Source organism: Calypte anna, chromosome 26 (assembly GCF_003957555.1).
Source record: "Calypte anna isolate BGI_N300 chromosome 26, bCalAnn1_v1.p, whole genome shotgun sequence".
NCBI classification, from domain to species: Eukaryota; Metazoa; Chordata; class Aves; order Apodiformes; family Trochilidae; genus Calypte; species Calypte anna.
Genome location: NC_044271.1, coordinates 3,766,636 through 3,778,535, shown reverse-complemented (window position 1 = coordinate 3,778,535; position 11,900 = coordinate 3,766,636). Strand labels below are relative to the sequence as shown.

Genomic DNA, 11,900 nt, shown 5'->3' with positions numbered 1-11,900 from the left:
CCCCCTGTGCACAGGCAGGACAAGTGATACTGTTCTGGGAGATCAGACTGTTGAGATATAAAAGGGGAGATGTTATTTTAGCCCTCAGGAGAAATCTCCTGACGTGTGCCTGTCATCCAGGTGGTGATAACTGGGTATAATTTATTCAGGTAGAAATCCCTCTTCCCACTCTAACAATGTTTTGTTTGCTGAATAACAAGCCCACCAATGTGCTGGAAATGATGATCCCCAACACATGTGCAGAGTTCCTAACACTTCATTGACAAGAAGTTTCATCAACTCAGATAAATATCCCTGCCCTCTCAGTGACAGTCCCTCATTCCTCAAATGCCTCACTTCCCCTACCTGCCAACATTGGAAATCTATAAATAGGGCCAACAGGGAGAGGAACAGGGGATGTGCACTGCCACCCACCAGCTCTCTGTTAGGGGAAGGCATAACCTCTGGAGGGAGTTAAGGAAACAACATGGCACAAGGCAGCAGAGGACTGGCCCTGTAAGGTTGGGGCAGTCTGGCAGATCACAGATGGATCCAGAGCTCACTCCAGAGCAGACTGGCTCTGGGAGTTTCCCCATCTGTCCCCTCACTCCCAAAGCACAGGTCCCTGCTGCTCCTGTGCCTGCAGCAAGGCTCCATCAGAGAGTAAGAGTTCAACTGGCTTGGACAAACTGGAGATGTTCAAAACGGAGATTGGCTGAGAGCCAGCAACCTCATTTCTGCAAAGCTCCATCAGGAGATGGTGATGAGCTGATGGTGAGGGTCAGGAGATGACTGGGGTGGCCATTGCAGAGCTCAGGGGCTGTGGTGTCAGCCTGATCATCACTGCCAGTGAGTTCTGCAGCAGGACAGCCCCACCTGCCTTCCACCAGCACCTTCCAGTATCCACCCATTACCTCCCAGAGCTGCACCAAACACCTCCTGACACAGCAGCCCCATCCCTGTCTCTCTGCTCCTGGCTCTCCCACTGGCTGCTCCCAGAGGTTAGCAAGTCCCAGCAGTGCAGATCACTCATGTTCCCACACCAGGGGCAAGTACTCCCCTCCACAGAGGTTCTTAACTCTTTACACAGAGGCAGAATCTTGCTCTGCACTGCACACCACTTTGGGGTTTGGTGTTTTTTTGCTCACTGGTACTGCTCATGAGACCATTTTGTTACACAGAGCCAGAAGCCCAGAAGAATCCAGCACAGGTCTCAGTGATGTGGGAGTGTTCAGTGCTGGTGTAGCACATTTGCACAGCCCAATCCTGACAGAAGTACCACTGGAAGAAGTCCTGACCAGGCAGAAAGGGGGGGAAAAAAAACCAAAGATAAAAATCCCCACCCAGCAGAGCAGCTTCTTTTTATCCAGGCCCTCTTTTGTCTTCCCTTCCAAGCAGAAGGCTCTTTGTGGACTACATAACCCCATTCCAATCAGTGCCTAATTGCTGGTAAAAGCTGTTAATTGCCTCTTCTGTCAGCAACATTGTCCCCTCCTGTCCCGCAGAGACTGAGACAAGGGATTGTCCTGTTCAGTGGCTGCAGTGGGACATGGAGAGGGGGAAGGTGAAATATGAGAAATCATAGCTAGGGTAGCAAGCAAGGCTAAACCAAAAAGATGTAAGGGAAGTAGGATTCCAAGGGGAGAGGAATCCTGGGGGAGGAAAAGCATGGAGCTCTCTTGACAAAGGTCCAGGATCCTTTTAAAAGGGCCCAAGAAATTATTTTTTAAAGTCTATTTTTAATGCAACCTATATGAGTGATGACAGCACAGCTCTGCCTGCCACACCGTTCTCTGATTACCTCTAAGATTAGCAACAAAAAGATTAATTTCTAAGAAAAGTGTCACTGCCTTCTGGGGAGCAAGATCTGACCTGAAAAGATCACGTACAGGGAAACCCCACATCACTGGCAATCCCCCACGGACAGGAGTCTCCAGCTGGAAACACAAGGGTTTGGGTTAACTTCAGCACAGTCCCTGCAATATGTCACTATAACTGATCACAAATACCTGGACTGCTGATAACAGAAGCTGCAGAGACAGCAGGGGGTTAGGCCTACACTGCTCTGAGGAAAGGCCATCAAGACCTCCTGAGTGCTGACCTGAGCCCTTGGTCTTTGGTTCAGGTTCCTAAGACAGACAGATGGAGCTGAGAGGCAAACCAGGCTGGGAATCCTCCAAGTACCACGGTAGTAAAAGGCTTATAATCACTCCCAGTCCCTTTTCCAAGAGCTCCAAAACCCAGTGAGAAACCCTCTCAGCCCTCTCTAGTCCTGGTCCATGCAGAAGATGAAAAGCTGATGACAAGCTGGAGCCTCTGTTGTTCTTCTCCTTGAGGCTCAGCCCTGCATTGAGAGGTAAAACTCCCACCCCTCTGATGGACACACAGGAACAGCCTCTCTGAGGGCTCAGATTAAAACCTGAGGGCACAGCATTTGGGTTGTTCTGAGGGAACTTGCCCACCCATTGACATGTTTGCATTCTCTTCTCTGCCAGAGAAACTGAGACCTGAGAAGTCCCCCCTCCAGACACAACTGAACCATTCATCCAACTTGTCACTGACATTTCTGGAGAGCACTCTGCTTCACGGGAGCCAAATCCAGACCAGACCTTATAACCAGAACCCCCTCCCATCCCAGCAGTCCCTTTCACACGCTGCCAATTTTTCCTGGTTGGAGCTCCCTACAGAAATCCCTTCACCCTTTCCAAAGCTGTATGGCAGGTCAGAAGTTGATGAATCCCATATCCTGTTGAAACTTGGGAAATTTTTAGGGAAATAAAACCTCAGCTGTGTAAGATGAGAGCTGAGAAACCTCATCCAATATTGCTGCTCCAAACCCAGCACCAAGTAACCCTTCCAAACCACAGGGACTTGGGTTTAAACTGCTCCCAAGGCAGCAAAAAACTTCCTTGGTCTCACCTGAAGTATTTTCCACCACTCTGAACCTGAAGGAGGGATCCCTGACCATCAGCCCAGCTCAGTAGCTCTTAGCTGATGAAGCTTCAGGAGCAGATCACAGCTTGAGGTGGGGCTGGGATGGCTGCAGCCCAGCAGGAGCATGACCTTAGAAGGGAAAACTGAGCTTCATTAGGCCTGATGCCAGTCATACACTTAGGTCTACATCTTCCAGTGTTTGATGCCACTCCATCAAAAATCTCAGAGAAACTTATTTCTGGCTGAACCAGGTGTCACAGAAAAGAGTGCCAACTCCATGGCTTCTCTGCCAAGTCAGGAGGAGGCTTAGGGGGAAGCCCTGTGCAGAGCAGAAATGGGTGCAAAGCAACCAAGCAGCAGGGTACTGTCACCAGAGGCTGCAGCCACTCAGTCCCACAAACAGGATCTGTCACCCCCAGCCTGATTTTATTCCTTCCTGTCTTCCCCACACAGCTCACACCTCCGTGGGAGGATAGCAGGAGACTGTTACTGATGCTTCACAGACAGACATCTGTACACCCAAACGTGCTGGAAGTGCTGCCACTGGGGACAGTGCTCTCCACTGCTGTCTTAGCAGATATAAAAACAGGGACATGTCCTGCTCTGCAAGGTCTGCTCCTGCCCCAGCCCCACAGGATCACGTTCACTTACCCCTCAGATGGCAGCTACAGCAGAGGCAGCTCCTGTGCAGGACATTGCTCCTGAGGTGACTCTGCCCATGGCAAAAGGTTTAAAGCTTTAAGCTCCCTTCCAACCCAAACAAGTCTGTGATTCTATGACAAACATTTCTGGCAGCAGAGAATTCCCTCTTCTCTCAAGCAAGGCCTCTGTTGTTGACTTGGAACCCCCCTGAGCTCAGAGGGGAGCAGTGGGGGTCAGTGGGTGCCCCCTGCCCTCGGGTGCAGCACTGCCAGAGCCTTGGGTGAACTTGGAGACCTCTCCTCCCTGTCCTCTTTGTGAACCTTAAATATTTTGACTGGAAATGATTTCCAATTTAGGGACAGAAGCAGCCTAGGAAATGGTTAAATGCAACCAAGGCTGAGAAGAAGCCTGGGTCAGGCCCTCTGGGACATGAGGCACTGCCTGGGGTGTTTCCCCCTTGTGCTGCCAGCCCTGGGGAAGCCTCCTCACCACCACTGCCAGGGTGGAACCTACAGAAAACAGAAAGCCCATGGCACTGCTGTGTACTGTGTGACTGGGGAAACTGAGGCACATCCCCAAAAGCCAGGTCCTGGGAGCTGTGAGGGAGCTGACAGCAGAAAGAGAGAATAATTCCTATTCCTTGGTGTAAAAAACCATCCTCACAGGGCTGGGAGCTCAAGGAGCCTGGCCCAGTGCCCAAGCACCCTCACATCCTCCCTGGGCAGTTCACAATTTCGAAGCATTTTGTGAGCAAATTCCATTTCCTGCTGAACACCCAGACCAGATCTTTCTGATGCAGGTGGAGAACGAAGTGTTTTCTCCCTGAATGATAGGATGTCTTTTCTAATGGTAGGATGTATCCCCAGGATATTTACAAGTCTCTCTGTTTAAAATTTAAAGTAAATTGCCCTTTAAATACCTGACAGCTGATGTGACCCCATCATGTGCTGGAGGCTTACAGGGTAGTTGCTAACACCCATTTCCAGAAAGAACAAGGACGAGCTGTTCTTGTGTATCCTTAGCCACTTGTCACATTAACAAAAATGCCACCTGTCCTTCAAAAGCTGACACCAGTAACACCAGTAAGAACTAATTACACTGGTAAGGGGAGAGTTCAGGGTATACCAGATGCATTTCCCCCTCTTTGCACAGCTTTGTGTCTTTGTTTCCTCTGCTGATCTCCAGTTCCCCCTCCCTCCACGCCAGATGAACTCCACGTGGCCTTTATTCCCAGGACATTGCCCATGGAAGGCTCCTCCGAGGCATCCCTCGTCCCTGCTTGCTGCCAGCAAAATGAGAGGCAGGGCCTGGGACTGAGCAGCCCTACAGAGCCACTGCTAATCCTGAGGTCTCCAGAGGATGATGAAGCCTCTTGCCAGACCCCTCTCGGGGCTCAGAACCAGGACGGGGTGACCTGCCCTGCCGGGGGGAGCTGTGCCAGGCCAGGGCCGCCTAACACGGCCGAACAACGCCCAGAGCCCCCTGGCACCCCCGGACCCTCCCGAGCCCCCTCGCCCGCGGCCCCGTCCCCTCAGCACTGAGAGAGACGAAGGGTGGGGACCTGCTCCTCAGGAGCGACCTGCCTTGCGATTGGTCGAGAGCACTGCCTGTCACCGGGCATCGCCCTTCTCAGCCAATGGCCGTTCAGGGATGGGGCCGGGGCGGGACTTGCAGGGGCCGGGGGTGGCGAGCGTCCCTCACCGGCGCCGTCTGCAGGTAGGGCCCGGGCGGGCTGAGGGGAGGCGGCCGCGCCGTGCCCGTGCCCGTTCCCGTTTTTGTTCCCTTCCTTCCTCCGCTCCCGTTCCCATCCTTCCTCCTCGCCCGTTCCCGTCCTTCCTCCGCTCCTCACCGCTTCCCGCCCCTCGGGGCCCGCGCCGTGAGGGGCCTGGGCGGGGCGGGGCTGTGATCGGTTGCTCTGTGCGTGGGAGCGGCCTCGGTTACCGGCGGAGCCCCGGCACGGGCTGGGGCTGGGGCTGGGCTGTGAAAACCCCCGCAGGGCCGAGCAGCTGCCAGCATCCAGCGGGAAGGGAGGGGGGGCTGCCGGGGAAAGCCCCTGCGCCAGGACCGGGGGTCGGTTCGGTGTCGGGGGTGGTTGGGGCAGAGGTGCCGGGTGAGGAGGGGGGGGTGGGCACCGGGTCGGAACCGCCGTGCATTTAGTCTGAGAAAGGCTCCGGGTGATGTTAAAGGCCAAGAGAGAGGGGACACAGGGCGATGCGGGAGGTTGTGCTTGGGTCTCCTTTTGGGGAGGGGGTTTGGTGCCTGGGAGCTGCCCCCTCCTCAGTCACGACCTCTGAGGCTGTAACCAGGTGTTGGTCACATTCCTGCTCCCCTCTCATCCACAGCCCTGCGGGGTTTGGGGCCAGACACAGATGCTCACAGACACTGTGAGCTTGGCTGATTGTCTGGAAGATAAATATCTGTAAGGCATGTTTGGAAGTGCCCCTTGGAACATCCCCTGCCCAGCTCGGGAAGAACCACACATAAATTGTCCTTCGTGTGGCTCCTGGTGTTGTACAGCCCTGGTGTTTGTTGTGCAGCCCTGGTGCTGTACAGCCCTGGTGTTGTACAGCCCTGGTGCTGTACAGCCCTGGTGTTGTACAGCCCTGGTGCTGTACAGCCCTGGTGCTGTACAGCCCTGGTGTTTGTTGTACAGCCCTGGTGATGTACAGCCCTGGTGATGTGCAGTCCTGGTGATGTGCAGTCCTGGTGATGTACAGCCCTGGTGATGTACAGCCCTGGTGATGTACAGCCCTGGTGATGTGCAGTCCTGGTGATGTGCAGTCCTGGTGATGTACAGCCCTGGTGATGTACAGCCCTGGTGATGTACAGCCCTGGTGATGTGCAGTCCTGGTGATGTGCAGTCCTGGTGATGTACAGCCCTGGTGTTGTACAGCCCTGGTGATGTACAGCCCTGGTGATGTGCAGCCCTGGTGATGTGCAGCCCTGGTGATGTACAGCCCTGGTGATGTGCAGCCCTGGTGATGTACAGCCCTGGTGATGTACAGCCCTGGTGATGTACAGCCCTGGTGATGTGCAGCCCTGGTGATGTGCAGTCCTGGTGTTGTACAGCCCTGGTGATGTACAGCCCTGGTGATGTACAGCCCTGGTGATGTACAGCCCTGGTGTTTGTTGTACAGTCCTGGTGTTGTACAGCTGTACAAATGAGGCTGCAGTGGACTCCATGGACCAACAGTGACAGATTTTCCTGATTCTGTATCTTCCTGGGCAAAACAATCAGCAGTTGCAGAGCTCCAGGGTAGTAAGGCAGTAACAGGCAGTTATGTGGCATTGCAGAAGTCAAATTGTAAGGAACTCAGCAGTCTTTTTTGCAGGACTGTGGCAGTTTGGATGTGTGACTCTAGATGGGGGAAGGTTTTTTCATAGGAGTGTTTCTTGGGATCTGTTTGAAATATTTCCAGGGGTTTCTAATTGGCATCAGCCTTGAGTCAGGGATAAGTTTCTACTTCCTGGGCTAAATTGGGGCAAGTGAACCAAAAAAGGAATCTCACACTAAGTTGTTCTGGCTGCATTCAGCTGAAAATCTCTGTCCAAGTGTGAATTTTGTTTCCTCAGGCTTCCATGATGTTTGCCCCCTGCACCTGGCCATGTGCAAGTTCCCTGCTGCTGATCACACTGCTCTGCTGCATCCTTTCTCCTCCAGCACAAGCCAGCAAGGTGAGAGAACAGCCTCAGGCACAAGCACTGTGTGTAGCACACCAGAGAAGCAACTGTTTTTCTCTGGAATTTTGCAGAAAGAAGGAATGCTGTAGCAGATGTATGTTTATTGTATGTAAAGCTATGAATGTCTGTGACAGTGGCCTCTGCCTTTCCTCCTTCTGCTGTGTTTTAGACTGCATTTTAAAATTTATTTACAAGTACCTGGTGTTTGGAGCTGAAATGCTCAAGGCATTGTAAAACAGTGAAGTTGTTGATGTGACAGAAGCAGCACAGGAAGGAGAGATGTGGTGTGAAGTCCTCTCCTCCTCTCAGGGGACATTTTCATAGAATCATAGAATGGGCTGGGTTGGAAGGGACCTCAGGGATCATCAAGTCCAACCCTTGATCCACTCCCCCCGTGGTTCCCAGCCCATGGCACTCAGTGCCACATCCAGGCTCTTTGGAAAGATCTCCAGACACGGAGAATCCACTCCTTCCCTGGGCAGCCCATTCCAATGCCTGATCACCCTCTCCAGAAAGAAATTCTTTCTCATCCCCAACCTAAACCTCCCCTGGCACAACTTGAGACCCTGCCCTCTTGTCTTGCTGAGAGTTGCCTGGGAAAAGAGCCCAACCCCCCCCCTGGCTATTTTGCCTTTTCCCTGGGTGGTTGGGCAGCAGGACTTGTTCCTCAGTGCTGCCTCCTCCTCCTGTCTCTGCAGAGCTCAGAGGACATTCGCTGCAAGTGCATCTGCCCCCCGTACAGGAACATCAGTGGGCACATTTACAACAAGAATGTGTTGCAGAAGGACTGGTGAGTTGTGGGCTGAAGCCTTTCGGGGGTTGGTCTGTGAAAACCAACACTCCAGAGTTTCCAGCTGGTGCTAAGAAAGTGAATTCCTTGCTTGTGCATTTGCAGCAGCAGCTGGTTTGGTAGGTGGTGTTCAGGCGTGGTGGGAGGTGTATTTTGAACAGAGATCCAGCCTCTGGGGGGTGTGATTTCTGAGGGCATGGCTCTCAGCAGATGCAGGGTCTGCTCTGCAGTCCCTTTCACCTGGACCAGATCCCTACAAGAGATGCTTGAACTGCCCATCCCAGGAACCTGGGACTCTCTGAGCTGTGAGGGGAACTCCTCAAACCTGATCAGTCAGCCTGGAGGGAAAGCTGAGAGACAGCAAAATTACCCCAGCATTCTCCCAGAGAGCTTTTGCTTCCCCACATCCTGGGGCTGATCCTGGTTTCTCTGTCTTGCAGCAACTGCCTGCACGTTGTGGAGCCCATGCCAGTGCCAGGGAATGATGTGGAAGCTTACTGCCTGCTCTGCGAGTGCAAGTACGAGGAACGCAGCACCACCACCATCAAGGTGACTGCAGGGCTGCTCCCTGGCCATGGCTGCTCCTTGCCATCCCACCCCACACTGCCAGCCTGCTGGCTTCCCAGAGCAGAGCCCAGAAAGGACAAAAGCCATCACAGTTCCTGTGAGGTGGTGTCAGGGGCACCGTGACTGAGTCAGGAGGGCTCTGGCAGTGAGGAGGAGGCTGTGGGGGAGCCCAGACTCCCTGCTGGGGATGTGTGACCCATCTTGTTGGTGTCCTTTCACACAAAGCACATGTCCTGCACTGGCAGAGCAAGGAGGTCAGCATGGTTTAGGCAGGGACTGCACATACATCCCAGTGGCCTCTCCAAGTGCAAGAGACCTTTTAGTGAGGAAAATCAGAATGAGGGGAGAGATCACACATGGAGGCAGCTGGGGAGGGAGCCTCCTGGCCAGTGTGGGGGTGCTCACATACACCACTGATGCTGTTCCACTCTGCTGCCCATACCTGCAGGTGATCATCATCATTTACCTGGCTGTGGTGGGGGCTCTGCTGCTGTACATGGCTTTCCTGGTGCTGGTGGACCCTCTGCTCCGCAAGCCTGATGCTTACACCCAGCCCCTGCACAATGAGGAGGAAAATGAGGTGAGGCTGCACTGCTGGTGTGTGCAGGGGGTATGGGTGGCTGCAGACAGGGCAGTAGAGTGACAAGAGAATGGCAGGAAAAGAGTCTGACCTCATGCTTGTCCCCTTTGGTCCACTCTGGGACCAGCACTGCTCCCTTTTGGGCACTTTGCCCAGGTAAACATTGAGACTCAAATCTGTGCAGAGCATGGGAATATTTAAGCTCTGTATTATGAGCCCAGGACAAGACCTGTCCCCTCTGCTGAAAAAAGTAGGTCCTGCAGGGGGCTGGATCCTAAAAGCATGCTTTTGCTCCACAGGAATAATTCAGATTTACACCTAGGTGCACACTGCAGATGCCTGATATTAGGTGAGGTTTATCTCACTCCCACGTGCAAAATCCCTGCAGCACCATCCAGCTGAGCAGCTGCTTTGTAAGCTGGTGGCCTGAGGACAGTGGAAGGTGTTGGCTGAGGATCAGTGGGATGATGCAGATTGCTGGAGCAGTGCAGCTCCTTGCAGTCTCCTCACAGTGAATTCCAGCAGAGGGTTTGGACTGAGTGCAGTTCCTCTCCTGGAGAACTTTCATTTGAAGCCTGTGACTTCACCATGGGTGATCTCCAAGAGCAAACTTTCCAGCTGGAGTAGGGGGCCTGGTGTTGAGGAGCTCTGAAAATTAGGTCCTCCTTCAGGACAAAGAAGGTGGAGATTCCCAATTGACAAGGAGTCCCATGGACAGGACAAGGGGAATGGGCACAAGTTGATCCTGGGGAGATTCTGATCAGACACAAGAGGAAAATTTCTCCCCATGAGGACAGTCAGAGATTGGAATGATCTCCAGGGGAAGGGGTGGATTCCCCCACTTTGGGAAGTTCTAACTCTCAGCTCGATGGGTGCTGAGACATCTCAGATCAACAATAATATCAGAAGGGTTGGAGCAGAGGATCCCTGAGGTCCCTTCCCAGCTGCCACTCTGTGATTCTCTGATTCCCAGCCAGCCTGCTCTGGTTCCTGGTGCTGTTAACACCCACCCTGTGCCCAGGAGTCCTCACAGATTTAAGAAAGCTTTGGGTACCACCAAGTGCACTTGGCAGCTGCCTCAGAGCAGGATCAGCCCCAAACCAAGCCAGTGGGGATGGAAAAGGGCAACGAGGGGACCATGAAGGTCCCAGCTGCCCCAGGGAGTGGTTGACCTGCTGAGACACCTCACAGAAACCCTAATATCAGAAGGGTTGGAGCAGAGGATCCCCCTGCCATTCTGTGGTTCTCTGCTCCTCTGTCACTGTCTCTTTCCCTTGCAGGATGCCCCTGCCTTGGCTGCAGCCCCCAGCCCAGCTGGAGCTCGGGCCCACACGGTGCTGGGGCGGGTGGAGGGGGCGCAGCAGCGCTGGAAGCGTCAGGTGCAGGAGCAGAGGAGGACGGTGTTTGACCGACACAAGATGCTGAGCTAGGTCTCTGGGCAGCTCTGCTGCTGGAGCTGGACACCCTCAGGACATCCGTGGGGTTGGACTGACAGCTCGAGCCCTCTCTGATCAAGGTCTTCCTGGAGAGGCACCCAAATGCTCACCTCTGGTTTTGTCCCCTTGCCCTCTACCTCTCAGCCCAGAGGCTCCTCAACCCTTGCCCAGTGGGATCCATGCTGGCCACTGGCCCTGGGGTGGGCAGCACAGCTGCCAGGGTCAGGGGCTGGCTTTAGGAGGGGCTGCAGCCCCCCTGGTGCTGGGCTCAGCTGGACCCCCACCTCAAAGAAAGAGGTCTCAGTGCACTGTTGGAAACTGCCTGGGTCCTTCTCTTCTGGTATAAAAATAGTGGGATCATTTTTGTGGGGGATAAATTATGTAGCACTCCTCCAGGATGAAGCAGCCTCCTCCTCCTCCCCCAGTCTGCACTGCTGGTAACCAAGTGTTGTGGTCCCAAGACAAGTGCATTGCCCTGGAAAAGGAGTAGAGGGCTCCCTGCCAGGGCTCAGCTGCTGCTTGCTTCTACCCTGGTGTAAACTGAGCGAGTTTCCACTCTTCAGTGGAGTCTGCTCAGGTTTACACCAGCAAAACCGAGACTGCAGCTGCGTCCTGTGCAGGTGAGTATCACAGAACTGATGAGAACACTCACAAGAGACCAACAGGTAAAAGGTTGGTTGACATCTTTTCCTGCTTTAGCAGTGGATAAAAGCAAACTGGGGGGAAAGCTTTCTGTCTGTACCCACCTAGGTGACCTTTGATGCTCCCACCCTGCAGTCAGGGGCGTTTGTGTTCAAGAACTGGGCTTTTTCTGTAAACACTTCTCTGGGTCTTGGGGTCTTGAAAGGGGACACTTGTGCTCCTCAGAACACTCCAAGAGCTCTGGCTGTGTTTGGGCTGCATGAAGGGAAACTGAAATTATTCTACAATGTGTATATTGATCCCACTGAGAACACTGATAATGCCAGGAAGATGCTGGAGTTTATCATGTAGCATCTCTGTATTAAATGCAGACAAATCTATCCCATGCTGGCTTTTTATCAGGGAAAAGTCCCATCATGCCAGGTCTGGGGCTCTCAGCACTGAGTGGCTGCAAGCCAGACATGTTACTGAGCCCAGCTCACCCTTAGTGGCACTGGAGAGCCAAGCCAGGCAGTGCCTGTGGCTGAACCAGCTGAGCCCTCTCTGCAGCTTCTGCTGCCCTCAGTGTCCCCATCTGTCCCTGTCACCTTCTCTCCATGCTCAAGCTGAAGTGGGACCCGTGGGGGTCAGCACTGCCCACACCAGGTGA

General features: G+C 53.7%; 1 protein-coding gene across 3 annotated transcripts; it reads left to right on the top strand.

Moving 5' to 3' along the window:
- Positions 1-5,225: 5,225 nt before the first annotated feature.
- Positions 5,226-11,627, top strand: TMEM9 (transmembrane protein 9). Of its 3 annotated transcripts, none has more exons than XM_030465649.1 (6): positions 5,226-5,271; positions 7,129-7,230; positions 7,935-8,026; positions 8,467-8,575; positions 9,042-9,173; positions 10,454-11,627. In XM_030465649.1, the coding sequence occupies exons 2-6, from the start codon at positions 7,135-7,137 to the stop codon at positions 10,601-10,603; spliced, it is 579 nt and encodes a 192-aa protein (XP_030321509.1). In that variant the 5' UTR covers positions 5,226-5,271; positions 7,129-7,134; the 3' UTR covers positions 10,604-11,627. The 3 variants fall into 3 exon arrangements, with proteins under 3 accessions (XP_030321509.1, XP_030321511.1, XP_030321510.1); XM_030465651.1 differs by lacking the exon at positions 5,226-5,271 and adding an exon at positions 5,406-5,431 and having other exon boundaries at positions 10,454-11,361; XM_030465650.1 differs by lacking the exon at positions 5,226-5,271 and adding an exon at positions 5,548-5,625 and having other exon boundaries at positions 10,454-11,361.
- Positions 11,628-11,900: the final 273 nt, after the last annotated feature.